Here is a 15,425-nt window from a genome sequence, read left to right as displayed (position 1 = left end):
ACATTTCAACCACTAATGCTGTGATTATCTGATTATCCTTATACATGTCTCTTGGAACATATTTTTGGAACATATTTATGGAAGTTAATACAGTACAGACTTTTAAAACGTGTGTGTGTGTGTGTGTGTGTGTGTGTGTGTGTGTGTGTAACACAGAGCCATGTATATGTTGGGCAAGTGCATGTGTCTGTCAGTCAAATAGGACCCAAATTTTTATTTTTCTGAAATAAGCATTTTTTTTTTTAGTTAGTGTGGCCAAATTGGCAGTACAAAAAATGAAAATGAATAATTGGGATTTTTTTTTTAGTACTGAAGGAAAATTTATGTAATAATTGCCCCTAAGTTTAACATTATTTATGTGAGAAAATTTGCTTGATTATTTGCTTTTACTTTTGTTCCTAATGGTATCCAAATAAAATTCATCTATTAAGCTATATTTATTAACTGGGTCATTTTATCTAATATATAATTAATATTTAGAACACATTTATAAGCACTTTTACATATTCTATTTTTGAGTTTTGCAAACACCTGAGGAAGTAAGTATAATTATTATTATACACTATTATGCTATTAAATGAAGAAATATATTATCAGATATTATTATTACTCCTTTCTTAGATGCATGGTAGTGGTCCATGAGGTTAACAGTCTTGTTCAGATTTCAAACTCTATCACTTCCCTGATTATACCATATACCATTAATATTAACCTTTGAGTATGATGGAGTAGACCAATATGCCATCATTCTTTTGAAAACACTGATTAATATGTAAATTTATTCCACAGTTCCATCTCTCTTATGCAGAGAAAGAATTGTTGGAGAGAGAGCCAAGAGGAGAAGCCCATCAGGAAGTTCTGAGGCAAGCAGCCAAAGATCTTCCCATCTACACTAGGACCATGTCTGGAGGTGAGCATTGCTGTTGAGTACTTTGGAACACACAGTACACATTCCCCATGATGTGTTCCAATAAGTGTTAGAAGGCATTTATATGCCCCGAACTGTCAAACACCTGGCAGTTTTATTTAGAAATACTGTGTTATTTCTGGGATAGTTATGAAATCTTTCCTGTAGAATTCAGTAAACACAGTGGTAATATGGGGAGTAAGACTGTGGCACGGAGATCTCAACCAAATCAGAATTGACTTTGGTTCTGTTATGGCTACCTAACTAGTTGTGATTCAGTGAAGATGTAAGAGCTACTGAAATGTTTATTAAATATACTTCTATTGGTACATTGTAATTCTACATCATAGAGTTCAGAGTGATGGAAACGGACATGCACACAGCCCTCGTATGTTTCCCTCTGTATCCCCCTCTGCCCCCTCCCCCTCCCCATACCCGTTATTGAGATTGTTGTTGGTAATTTTGCATATGTACATAGAATTATTTGAACTGTTTTCTTCATTAGATCTTCTGCTGAAATCTTGTTTTGCAGTAGTATTCATTTTAAAGTTTTAATTATAGATTATTATATTTGTATTTAAAGGAGCAATATCTATAATGAATATAAAATTAATAAGTTCTAGTTTTCATCACTTTAAAATGATAAATTATATAAAGCATAATTTAGTTATTGGTATAATTCATTTGTTCATCATTAAAATTTAAACTAATTTTTACATATATAAATAAATTAATAAATCTCTTTCAGGGTGGTTTGGAGGCACATGCCTTTAATCCCAGTATTGGGAGGCTGACACAGGAAGACCACAGGTTCAAAGCCAGCCGTAGCAATTTAGCAAGGTCCTATGCAACTTAGTGAGATCCTGTTTCAAAAGAAAAAATGAAAACAGGGCTAGGGATATAGTTCTGAGGTAGAATGTCCTAGCTTCAATCCCCACTACCACCACAAAAAATAAATAAATAAAATCTCTTGGGCATATTCTTAAGACAATTTAACATCTAATTAAGCAACTGTCTTTAAAACCAATTCACATACAATATTGATTCTAGCCCATCAAGACTTAGCCAAAAAGCCGGGCGTGGTGGCACACGCTTGTAATCCCAGCATTCGGGAGGCTGAGACCAGAAGATCGCAGTTTGTGGACAGCCTCAGCTACTTAGTGAGGCCCTGTTTCAAAATAAAGAATAAAAATTAGGGCAGGGGGTATAGCTCAAAGGTCGAATGCCCCTGGGTTCCATCACCAGACCTGCAAAAAAAAAAAAAAAAAAAAAAAAGGAAAAAAAGAAAAAAAAAACTTAGCCAGAAATCTTTGTGACTGTAGGGTAGAAACTAGCCCTTAGCCATGTGCTTTAATTGGTTTCAAATATAGAGAACAAGTGTGGTGTGGTGCTACATACCTATAATTTCCAGTACTTGGGAGGCTGAGACAAGAGGATTACAGGTTTCAAAGACAGCCTTAGAAACCTAGCAAGACCTTGTTTCCAAAAAAATTTTTAATAAATAAATAAATAAATAAATAAGTAAATAGGGCCAGGGATGTATATTGGAGGTAAAATGCCTCTGGGTTCAATCCCTAGTACCACAGAGATACAAAAAAGATATTGAACCAAAAAATGTAAAATGTCTCATTAATATTCTTATTTATATTTGTTTTTAACTCACTTTAGAACCATTATTGAATTTAAGTTCCACACACTTAAATTCTAAACACTAAAAATGTTATTGCTTGTTTTCACTGTTCCTCCGTGATCAAGTGCATTCTGTAAGATGATTGTGTATTGACATAGGACGTCCAAATCAGTCATTCATAATTGTCTTTGATAGCTGTATAATAAGAGGTGAGAACTTGAGTCACAAGAATTAAAATTCTCTATTAGAAGCATTTCCTCCAGTATGTCACCTAACGCAGATGTGAGGTCTTTCCCAATTAAGCAACTAACAGAGTTTATTCATTAATTTCTAAACTGTGTTTCTGCGGCTATATCCTTACCCAGTTAGGCACAGGAAATAAATTCCTTTAAATTAAGGAATCTATTCTGTCTACTTTAATAGAAATGGGCATATCTGTGCCCTTTGTAAGCCTTGCTATAAGTACTGACGATTCCGGATTTCTTAGAAAAATTTCCCAAAGAGGGCTTATGTTCTTGGGAAATGCTCTAGAGACCTCTATGTGTATATCTCCTCTCTCTCTCTCTCTCTCTCTCTCTATCTCTATCTCTATCTCTATCTCTATCTCTCCACCCCATTCTCCCTCCCTCACTCTGTTTATATTTAAAGAGTTGAATATTTTTTACCAATCAAATTCAGTATGCTATTTAGAATTTGAAGTTGTAGAGATGGTAGAGCCATCTAACTGTACAGGCAATTCTACGTTAAATCTAAGACTTAGTGGAGCTTTTTGTTCCTAGCAATCCGATACTGTGACAGATGCCAACTTATAAAACCAGACCGCTGCCATCACTGCTCCGTCTGTGATAAGTAAGGAAACATTTTACTTCAAAAATATCTTTTTACTTAATATTTCTTTTCTATTTTTCCAAATTATCAGACTATTACAATGATATATAATTGGCATATCACTTGTGTTATTACCAGGGTGGCTGAGGGCCACAACCACTTGGCCCCTCTCCCCAGGTTCATGATGACATAAAGTATATGATTTTCAGCAGTTCAGACTTGGCTAGCTCTGTTTAGCAAATACTTTTGTGAGTTTTTCCATCTTTATCTTTTTGTGTGTGTGTGGTGCTGGGGATGGAACCCAGAGACTTTCTATCTTTGAACTATACTTCCAGACCTATTTTATATTTTATTTGGAAACAGGGTCTCACTAAGTTGCTGAGAACCTCACTAAGTAGCTGGGGCTGGCTTCGAACCTGCATGATCCTCCTGTCTCAGCCTCCCAAGCACAGGGATTACATACAAGTGTGGGCCACCACGCCTGGCTTCCATCTTTATAAAGTAAACTCAGTTAGCCAGGTGTCGTGGTGCACACTTGTAATCTGAGCGTTTGGGAGGCTGAGACAGGAGGATGGCAGGTTCTAAGCCAGCCTCAGCTGCTGAGTGAGGCTCTCAGCAATTTAGTGAGACCTTCTTTCCAAATAAAGTATAAAATAGGTCTGGGAATATAGCCCAGAGTTTAGAAAAGCCCCTGAGTTCCACCCCCAGTACCACACACCAAAAAAGTAACTCAGTTGACTTCAAGACAGTCAGTATATATTTAATATACTACATAAATAATATGTAATTAAAGGGAAAATAAAATTAATGTAAATTAAATGTAATTAAAGGGAAAATTTTATCTGGACTTCCTATAAATTTGTTGACATTTTGTACTTTCTTTAGCATTAGGTCGTTGTTTTTAATTTTTTAATTTTTATTTTATTTATTTATTTTTTTGGCAGTACTGGGAATGGAACCCGGGGCATTCTATCTCAGAGCTACACCCTCAGCCCTATTTTTTACTCTTTATTTTGAAACAGGGTCTCACTGAGTTACAAAGGGCCTCACTACGGAGCTGAGGCTGTCCCTGAACCAAGATCCTCAGGTTTTGGCCTCCCAAATGCTGGGATTACAAACTGGCTCCACCATGCCAGGTTCCTGAGTTGTTTTTTAAATGAGTTGATTTGCATCTTAAAGCATGCATATTTTACACTTGGTCTTAGCCAAAAGGCCAAGAAGTGATTAAAGCATGCATATTTTGAATTTAAAGTACTATTATTAAGTGGGATAATGCATTCTTGTAATCCCAGCTCTTCAGAGGTCTGAGGCAGGAGAATTGCATATTTGTTGTCAATCTGGGCAATTTAGTGAAAGCCTGTTTCAAAAACAACTAACCAACTAACAAAAACTAAGTTCTATTATTGCATTATAACTAGAATCATCTACAATGATATTTTAGATGAGAATTTTTGCCATTATGTAGCTTTTGGATAAGTGGCTTTGCAATATTTTACTTTATCTTGAATGAAGTGTTTTTTAAAATAATGTAATTAAAATTTTGTGGAATTTTGTGTTTTGTTTTGTAGATGTATTTTGAAGATGGATCATCATTGTCCCTGGTGAGTGTACCTCTCTACTTAAACAAGTTTCTATCCCTTATGTGATTTTATAAATTTCTCTATTTAAATATTTTCACAAATTAAATGTTATTTCAGTCGACCTAGGAAACAGTTTCAGATTTAGTTTCTAATATTTGTTTAATTATCTCAAGAGAACAAAAGCAAAAGAGCCAAGGAAATTTTTCATGAAATAATTTTAAAATCAGTAAATTAACAATATAAAAGTTAATTTTACATGTTTTCTCAGAAAAGAGGAGTTTCTTTGCATACACATAACCAAAGATTCTAAGATATTTTCCAGAAATGTACAAAACATTAGTTAAATAAAATAATTCTAATAATACTTCAGTGGAAGTTTCTAATAATTCTAATAAAGAAGTCATTTGAGTGTGGTGGCACACACCTGTAATCTCAGTACTTGGGGGGCTCAGGCAGGAGGATCATGGGCTCAAGGCCACCATGTGATAATTTAATAAGACGCTATTTCAAAACACAATAAAATAGGCCTGGGTGAGTAGCTCAGAGGTAGAATACCCTTGGGTTCAATCTCCAGTAGCACAAAAAGAAAAAAAAATCAAGTAATCTAAAGCTTTAGTTTTATTTATTTATTTATTTATTTATTTATTTATTTATTTAGTGGTACTGGGGTTCCTGGAAACCCTTCTACCTCCGGGCTACACTCCCAGACCTATTTTATACTTTTATTTGGAAACAGGGTCTCTTAAGCCAGCGAGGCTGGCTTCAAACCTGTGCAATCCTCCTGTCTCCACCTTCCAAGCATGGGGATTACAAGCGGCCACCACACCCGGCTACCATTTTATTTTAAATAAAACTTGGTATTAAGGACTAGAATGGCAAATATACAAACATGTTTTAAAGAGACTTTCCACTTAGAATGTGTTAATGTTTTCTAATACTTCTGAGTCATATAATTAAGTAGTTTAATAATAGAGGACTGTTTGAAAGATCTAATTAGAAGAGTTGTTTTCCTACCTTCTATAAGTTTTCATCTCAAGGTACACATACCTCTGACAGCCATGCTAAGATTGCCAGCCAGGTTGAATTTATTTTTTATTAATTAATTAATTTTGTGGTCCTGGGGATAGAACCCAGGGACCTCTACCTCCGGGCTTCACCTCCGACCTATTTTCTATTTTATTTGGAAACAGGGTCTCACTAAGTTGCTGAGAGCCTCACTAAGTAGCTGAGGTTGGCTTTGAACCTGTGCAATCCTCCTGTCTCAACCTCCCAAGCGCTGGGATTACAAGTGTGCGCCACTACTCCTGGCAGCCAGCTTGTTTAGACATTAGTTAGACTTATTCTGTAAACCTTATCTTCTTTCAGAGACAACACTACGTAGGGTTCACAGCATTCTGGACTTCTCACCAGAAGTACCTCTTCCTTGTCTTTCCCTGATTCCTCTTTTAAAGTGTTAAGACTGTTCAACTCTTATAAGAATAATGTTCTTCTTAAAGAAAGATCTTTATAAATAACCCCTTTGTGATCATTTAGATTTGCATTCATTCTTTTGCTGCTCATTCTTCTTTGTCTCTTAGTAAGTCTTCCCACAACCAATACCTCCCATTATAAATTTCCTTAATCCTCCCTGTACCCCCCTGTCTCCTTTTCCCTTATAGCAGATGCTTTTAGGGCCCCCACATCCCCATGACCCACCTGTGAGTTCACCACACCTGTACTTGTCGTTTCCTGTGCGTGCTGACGGCTCCCTGGCCCAGACACTTGTGCATATTTGCTTCTCTGAGGAATCTCTTCTACTTGGGTATGTTTTGCTCAGCTCACAAGCTGGGAAGTACAGAAAGAAATGCCAGGGCATTGATACCTCTAGGACCACCCTTACCTCAGGCAGTGAGGGCCCCACCAGTCACACAAGCCTTGCTGGTCTCTCTCCTGCGGTGATTTGACTCTAACCTCCGGCCTTGCACATGCTAGGGAAGTGCTCTACCATTGAAAGACATCACCAGTCTCGGCCTTTCTTTGTCTCAACTAAACTTTAAGGACTTTTTGGGGTATTTCATACTAAGCATTCTTCTTTCTGCATTACTTTGGAGTCTAGATATATGTAGCAGTGGCAAAATAATGAGGGGCATAAAGCTGATTCTAATTTCAATTTAAGAAGGGGCCATGATGATAAGAATGGAAAGGTAGAAACATTCAGAACGCACCCAGGCCAGTACATGCCTATAAAGCCTGCTCTGCGTTTACTACAATTGCAGAGTTATAAAAATAGAAAATAATGATTCACCATTATGCCAGTCTTTCTAAACTTGAAGTTCATTTGGTTGAATAAGAAACTTACAGGATAATTTGACAGTTGTTCAAATTCTGACAGATCCTATTAGAAAGTGAAGGGAGATAGGTATAAGACTCTAGTTATTAAAAACAGTCTCCTGGTGCAGACCTAGGTACTGTCTTGCATGCACCTGTTAGTGGTAGTGTGGAAGAATAGTGTGTGTGTGTGTGTGTGTGTGTGTGTGTGTGTGTGTGGTGTGTGTATCCCATTTTTGAAAACCATAAATGGCTATACTATAGACTAAATATGTTTTTCCCCTTCATTTAGTATTTCCTGGAAATGTTTTTATGTCAATACATTAAATATAATGTGTTATTTAAAATTATTATGTGAATGTAATTTATTAAGGAACCTTTTTTAGGATATTCCCAAACTGTAAGGCAGCCTTTTTGTACATGTCTTGTAGATGGTTTTGAGCTTTAGTATCTGTCAATTTGAGCATTTAAAATATCAACTAAACAGTGCCTTTCAGTTTTTCAGTGATTTTAACATACTTCTTTGGCCAGTTAGGATCACAAATTAAAATTTAGGAAATCAGTCTCATATTTGTTGTTTTAACTAAAAGACAGTTTCTGCAGTGTTTTCTTTATTGGACTTTCTGATAAAGATGTGTTTTATTTTTAGCATAGGATTATAATTAATTATTAATAATACTGACATATGCTTGCCAAAGACTAGGTAACACAAATGAAAGTAAATAATTTCAGCTTTTGTTCATTGATGCCTACTATATTCTAGACACCTACATGTAGTCCTTCTTTCTTAAAATAATGACAGAAAAAGGTAGAAATGATTTATCCCATTTTAAAGGGGAGGAAAATAAGGCTTAGATAAATTGAGGCCTGGGCTTAAAATCACATAGCCACATGGGATTTTGAAAGGCCACATTCTGTCCAGTATATTATGTTATTTTTTTCCAGCTTAAACTCAGAAAACAGTTGCTGTGAAACAGAGCCAACAGCTGTTCTTGACGATGAATTAAAACAACATAGGAGGGATATGTACTAGATCACATTTGTGTCTTCCTATGAAATAATTCCTTTTCCAGATGGAGGAAGACAGACTCTAAGTTCACTTCCTTTTCAAATTGAGTCCATATAACAGTAAGCAGCTATCTGTTACAAAGAGAGTAAAGTATTATCAAAACTAGATATTGGGATTATTTCCTGCTAGCAACATAGATACAAAACTTTATATCATCAAACCCTAAAATGCTGGGCCTTTATTTACTGACTTTCTTCCGTGTTTCCTAGCAAATTAGCCCGTGCTCAAAGGTGGAAGTTAAAGTGTGCTAAATTAGATGTAATAAAATATCTATGATGAAAATCATTTTCTTTCTGCAGAAATGCTTTTCATCATTAACGTAAGATCTGCTTCTTACACTCTTGTAGGAAGAGAAGCAAACTGCCCTATCCCTCCCAACCGCCCAGTCCACCCGAGTCACTGTTTACACCCAGGTTGTCCAAATCTTTGCAGCCCCTCAACCCTGTCTACAACATCCTTTCCTCTTGAAACTAATACAAGTAAGCAAAAGCGATATCCTGTTTCCTTTTGAGACAGATTACAATTAGACTAGGTTGTATACAACTGTACCCAATATAATTTCTTGCTATGATTTCGTTCTGTTGTCATAAAAAGCAATATTAGCAATTGGCTTGCATTCCCACAGGAACCCCTAGAGCTTTAAATACCACTGTTTTCATACAACGTGCATCCCCAATTTTGGGGAGGTATTGAGAATTTAACCCAGGGACATTCTACTTCCAGGCTATACCCTCACTCAGCCTTGTTTTATATTTTCTTTGGAAGCAGGTTCTCACTAAATTGCTAAAGGCCTGGCCTTGAACTTGTGATCCTCCTGTCTCAGCCTCCCAAATGCTGGGATTACAAGTGTGCACCACCACGCCCGGCCCACATATAAATAGTTTTCATATATATTACTAAATGTATTCAGGTGCAATGACACACTCCTATAATCCCAGTATTTGGAAGGCTGAGATGAGAGGATTGCAGGTTTGAGGACATCTTCAGCAACTTAGGCCCTTTTTTAAAAAAAATAAAATAAAATAGCACTATGGGTGTAGCTTGGAGTTAGAATGCCTCTGGGTTCAATCCCCAGTATCACACACACACACACACACACACACACACACACACACACACCTAATTAAATTTAAATTTAATGCTGTTTCTTTTACTTTATATTTTTAAGGTAGAAAATATGAATACTTTTCACGTGAACATAGTTTTTCATTTTTTTAAATCTTGAAAGCAAAATGTTTCATTTTATTAACAGTTAACAGAGAGACCTTTTGCTAACATTAGAGTGGGAGCAAGGGCATTTGAGGAGAGGAAGCAATATGTGTATGTTCTGTACAGAAGGTTCACTATGCCAGTTAATAATGACTGACTCATCCAGTCATGGTATCAGCTATTTCCATCCACAGAATTTTGTATCACATTTATAAGAGATCATTTGGTAATGCCCCATCTTTATGAAAAGAAAAAAAAACTTTAAGAGAAAGAATGACTATCAAATGAGTTTATATATTTATTTATTCATAAGATGGTTGGGATTCTACTCCTCTCACCACATAATGATGTTAGAGTGAGAAATGGGAATTTATAAATTTCCATATTTGAAATCATGAATGTCAGAAACTATCTTGGAGTGCATATTTTACAGGTAAGAAAAATGAAACTCAAATGGACCATTCTACTCTGTCAGAGCCATATAATTATCTAAGTCTCAAACGTGCGTTACAACTCTCTCTCTGGCCCCTGGTGATGTTTCTTTTCCTAAACCTCTCATTTAATATGCTTCAGTGATGGTATGTGAAGAAGAGTGAAAATAGTTTATTCAATTTTTGAAAACTTAAAAGATTTTAACTAACTTAGTAATAGTTGGAAATTGAACCCAAAGTTGACTTAGAGGAAGAATTTGATAAGTCCCTCAGACCTACCTGATTTGACTTCTCCCACAAGCTCTGTGCTTTGAGGCATGTGATTATTTCTGTAATTGTATGTGAAATGTAGCCATATTAATCATGATTAATTAAAACAATATTAAATTGTACATTGAAAAATTTAAACAGAAATTCCTTTTTAAGAAAATTGGTTTTTTAAATGTTTGCATGTGTGAAGGTATCTTATGACTTAAAAATGCTAACAAATTCAAAATGAGAGAAAACCAAACACTTCTATGTTAGAGCACATTTTTACTTATGCCAAAAATGTAAAGCTCATCGAGACTGTTTTTGTTTTCTTGGCAGGGTCAACAATTGTGTTGGATTTTCCAATTATAAATTCTTTCTCCTTTTCTTGGCTTATTCTCTGCTGTACTGCCTTTTTATCACTGCTACAGATTTACAGTACTTTATCAAATTTTGGACAGTAAGTTATCACTTTAGTGGCTTTTCTTTAGTACACAAAAGTATATATAAAATGGATTTGCGATAGTGAATTATTTTAGACACCAACCTTATAGAATAGAGTTCATTTATTTACCACCAGCCCTTGTTACTCGCACTCTGTTTATTCATTTGCACTCCAAATCCATCCTCACAGAGCTTTCATGATCACTTGCAGACAGGTGCCGATGGGAAAGCTCACATTCACTGAGGTGAAAGGAGCCAGTGCCTGCCTTCCTGTTCCCACCCTCCTACGTAAACACATGTGCTCCTCACTGTCTTTTTGGCACCATGTTTTTTTTTTGTTTGTTTGTTTTGTTTTTGCATTTCTGTGCTTTCTGTTGGTTTTACTGTTTAAAATGGTCTTCAGACATGATGGTGAAGTTCTGTCTAATGTTCTACACAAGATTGCTGTGTCTTATGGAGAAAACACATTTTATAAGCTTCATGCAGGTATGAGTTATGGTGCTGTTGGCCATAAGTTCCATATAAATGAATCAATGAGCCTATATTAAATAAAGGATTTTTAAGCAAAAACCCTCATAAAGCACATTTTGATCAGTTGACGAAGCTGTTCTGCCCAAGCTGGGCATGGCGGCACACACCTGTAATCCCAGTAGATGGGAGACTGAGACAGAAGGATTGCAGGTTAGAAGTAAGCCTCAGCAGCTTAGCAAAACTCTCAGCAACCTAGTGAAGCCTTGTTTCAAAATAAAAAATAAACTGGGAGTAGTGGCACATGCTTATAATTCCAGTACTTGGGAGGCTGAGACAGGAGGATCATAGGTTCATGGCCAGCTTCAGCTACTTAATGAGGCCTTTTGAAATTTAGTGAGACCCTGTTTGAAAATAAAGAATAAAAATAGGGCCGAAGGTATAATTCAGAGGTAGAATGCCCCTGAGTTCAATCCCCAGTTCTACAAAAAACATTTTAAAAATAAAAAGTAAAAAGGAGTAGGAGTTTAGTTCAGAAATAGAATGCCCAAGGTCCAAGTCCCAGGACCAAAAAAAGAAAATTATGTACCAGCTGGCTTGCAGAAACCTAACCCTGTGTTTTTCTAAGAGCAGTGGTTCAGTATTCATAGATTCAGTGTTCATTGCAGCCTTACAGAACATAACTACTGCAAATAACAAGAATTGACTATATAAGCAATTTTTTCCATATTTAAAAATAGAAATGTCTTCTCTATGTGTAAAATTATTATTAAACTATTATATCTATAATATACTGAATTTGTATTAAATAGGCTTAAGGTAACTCATTTTTTCTTGTACTATATTTTTTTAAATGAAGACAAAACAAAATTAGAGTATTTTAAATGCCTGAAGGTATTCCTGTGAACATCAAATGATGGCACAAAGCAGTTTATCCCTTGTCAGGACTGCTTTAGTATTGCAACTAAATGATCCTTTATTGTAGTAAGAATTTATGAATCATTAGATCATTTATTAGAGGTTTGAACCATATGTAATGCCAAAGAGTTACTGAATGTTTACCAAGTGCCAGTTACATTGCTAAGCACTAGGAACTCAGAGGTGAATGCTTCTAGCATTCCAAGACTCCTAGTTTCTACCTTGAAGAAGGATCCTAATGAATACCTGGGCAAATATTAATTCAGTGCACTGCATTACTGTGGAGGGTCTGCATTCCAAAGCATAAATATAGTTGAAAAGAAGAAGCAGAGTTTTCATTGCATTAACCCTGCTGTCAAAAACAAGTGAGATCTTGTGACCTGTGCCAGTCAGACAGGCACCACAGTGAATTGAAATAGGATGCCCTTATATAGGACGGGGCCACCCCTGGCTGCTCTGGTACTGCACTGGGCAGCCACACCCCCACGTACTCCATTCTACAGCCAGTCCAAATCTCCTTGGACATATAGACAGTGAGGGCCAAACTGTTTTTGCTTCAAGGTGGCCTTTTTCAGCCCATGGGTATTGTAAAGTTTGTTTATTTTAGATAGATGTTACACACTAATGTTAATCTTTTCTGTGGTGCACATATTTAAAATAGCTTGAAGCATCGTTGTGGATGTATTGTTGGATGTTTGTTTTAGTTAATGCTATTATTTGCAGTAATATAAAACCTCAGTGAGAATGGTAACTAATTGTGCCAGTTAACCTTAATTTGCTGGCATTATATTAAAACTATTTAAGCATTTGTGAATCTGTAGTATGTTAACAAAACATGTTTAGGTAGTAAATTTAAGGCGTTTTATAGTTTCTTTTATCTCGCTTCCTATTACTATAGTTTAAACTATGCTATCATATTATTTTGTGATTTGATTGTGCAAAATAAAAATTGCAATTTTAACCTTTCCACATGTACATATCCCATTAAACACTTAATATGATGAAATGCAGAATTTTTCTCCTAACATTTTAACATGAAGCCATATATCTTTGCATCAAAATTTAAGTACATTTTTAAGTATAAAAAAAATCTGACTAATTTACTTATAAAAGCAGGGGAACAATTATCCCTTTGACAAAACATTCTATTTTCTTCCTTTCTTTATAGAATGGCCTACCTGATACTCAAGCCAAGTTCCATATTATGTTTTTATTCTTTGCTGCAGCTATGTTTTCTGTCAGCTTGTCTTCTCTGTTTGGCTATCATTGTTGGCTAGTCAGCAAAAATAAATCTACATTAGGTGAGTATCCAATCATTGCAGTTGACAGAACTTTAAATACACACATAGATAGAAAAAGTTGCCATATGATTGTCAGCCTGTTTTGAAGTGGAAAAATCATTCTTATTTCCCACACTTCTTTTGTGGAATGTCCCTTAGATGCTCTAAATCCATTTGTTTCATATATTTACTGATTATCCGTGTGTGCAAAACATTATGCTTATTCAGTGGTGACCAAGGACAAAATGGTATTTGAAAAGGGCACAAAAATTAAAAATGGAACAAAAAAGTAACTGTGAAATACAAAGTTCTTTGAATAAAACAAAGAGAATGTTGAAGAATAAATAAAGTATTGGGGATGAAGTGTCAGGGAAGGGCTTCTTGTAACAAAAATATTTAACCTAAGAAGCTGGCTATGAAAAGGCTGACCATTCCTCAGGCAGAGAAAACAGTGTTTTCAAAAGCCCTGTGGGTATGGGATGCAGCAAAAGCAGGGCTTAAAAGGAAATCTATAGCCACGAATATCCATAGTAAAATAAAGAAGTTATCTTAGTCCATGCCTTTATACCTTAAGAGATCAGGGAAAGAAAAGCAAAGTAAGCCTTAAAGCCAGCTGAAGGAAGGAAACAATAAATATGGGAGGTTATGGAAATGAAGAACAAAAAGTATAGGAAATCAATTAAACAAATGATTGGTTCTATAAAGATGTCAACAAATTTGACAAGGTTTTGCTAGCAAGAAAAAAGAAATGATGCTGGGCGTGGTGGCGCACGGTTGTAATCCCAGCTTTCGGAAGGCCGAGACAGGAGGATCATCGTTTGCAGACACTCTCAGCTACTTAGTGAGCCCCTTTGCAACTCAATGAGACCCTGTTTCAAAATAAAGAATAAAAAATAGGACTGGGATGTAACTTGGAGGTAGAATGCCCCTGGGTTCCATCTCCAGTACTGAAGAAAAAAAAGAAAAGAAAACAAAGAAAGAAAGAAAAAGGAAAAGAAATGATGATTCATAATAAGACTCCAAACATGAAAGGATTGCAAAAGAGTACTTTCAACTATTTTACATTGAAAAGATAGTTAAACTAATGAAATGGACAAATTATTAAAAACAAACAAGCCACCAAACTGACTTAGGAAGGAATAGAAAATTGGAACAGTTCTACAACAGGTAAAGAGATGTATTCCATAATCAAAAACCTCACAAAAAAGAAAAGCCCACACAAAATGGCTTCACTATTGAATTCTATCAGACATTTCAAGAATAATTAACATCAACTCTTCTTAAACTCTGAAAAAAAAATAAAAGAGTGGAATATTTCTACTCATTTTTTGAAACCAATATTGCCTTGACTCCAAAGCCAAGAAGAAATACAGACCAATATCCCTTATGAATATAGATGCAACAATCGTTAACAAAAATAGTAGTACATCAAATCCAGCAACATATAAAAAGGATTATACACTATGAGCAAGTAGGACTTATCCTAGAACACAGTGCTGGCTCAATACATGAAAATCAATTAATGGTAGTATAACACATTAATAAAATAAAGAACAAAACACATGATAATGTCCATTAACTCAGAAAAAATATTTGATGAAATCCAATACCCTTTCATGATTAAGAAAAAGTTCACTCAACAAACTAAGAATAAAAGGGAACCTCTTCAAACTGATAAAGGGCATTAAGAAAAATATACAGCTAGCCGGGAGTGGTGGCGCACATTTGTAATCCCTGCTCTTGGGAGGCAGAGACAGGAGGATCGCACAGGTTCAAAGCCAGCCGCGCTGGCTTAAGAGACCCTGTTTAAAAAAAAAAAAAAATAGGTCTGGGAGTGTAGGCCGGAGATAAAAGGGTTTCCAGTACACCAAAAACAAAACAAAACAAAACAAAACAAAAACAAAAACAAAAAACCCAAAAGAAAGAAATAAAACTATCCCTATTCACAGATGGCATGATTTAATGTACAGAAAATTCTAAATAGTTCACAATAAAAATGGCACTAATAAAATCTGAATATTACATGAAGTCAATATCCAGCCAGATCATTTGTGTTTTTTATATACCAGTAATGAACCTTTCTAAAGAAACATTATTGCATTTTT

The 15,425-nt window shown here is 35.5% G+C and overlaps 1 protein-coding gene across 2 annotated transcripts in view; it reads left to right on the top strand.

The window, feature by feature from the left end:
* ZDHHC2 (zDHHC palmitoyltransferase 2) overlaps positions 1-15,425 on the top strand; it is a gene marked incomplete at both ends in the record, with an annotated part of 63,525 nt that overhangs the window by 38,566 nt on the left and 9,534 nt on the right. For both annotated transcript variants that reach the window (XM_080710065.1, XM_080710064.1), the window contains 5 exons: positions 790-910; positions 3,317-3,386; positions 4,934-4,966; positions 10,550-10,670; positions 13,209-13,341. In XM_080710065.1, coding sequence (XP_080566191.1) covers positions 790-910; positions 3,317-3,386; positions 4,934-4,966; positions 10,550-10,670; positions 13,209-13,341 — 478 coding nt within the window. The remainder of the gene's footprint in view (positions 1-789; positions 911-3,316; positions 3,387-4,933; positions 4,967-10,549; positions 10,671-13,208; positions 13,342-15,425) is intronic.

Source organism: Muscardinus avellanarius (assembly GCF_963383645.1).
Source record: "Muscardinus avellanarius genome assembly, chromosome: 14".
NCBI lineage: Eukaryota > Metazoa > Chordata > Mammalia > Rodentia > Gliridae > Muscardinus > Muscardinus avellanarius.
This window is presented reverse-complemented; position numbering and strand designations above follow the sequence as displayed.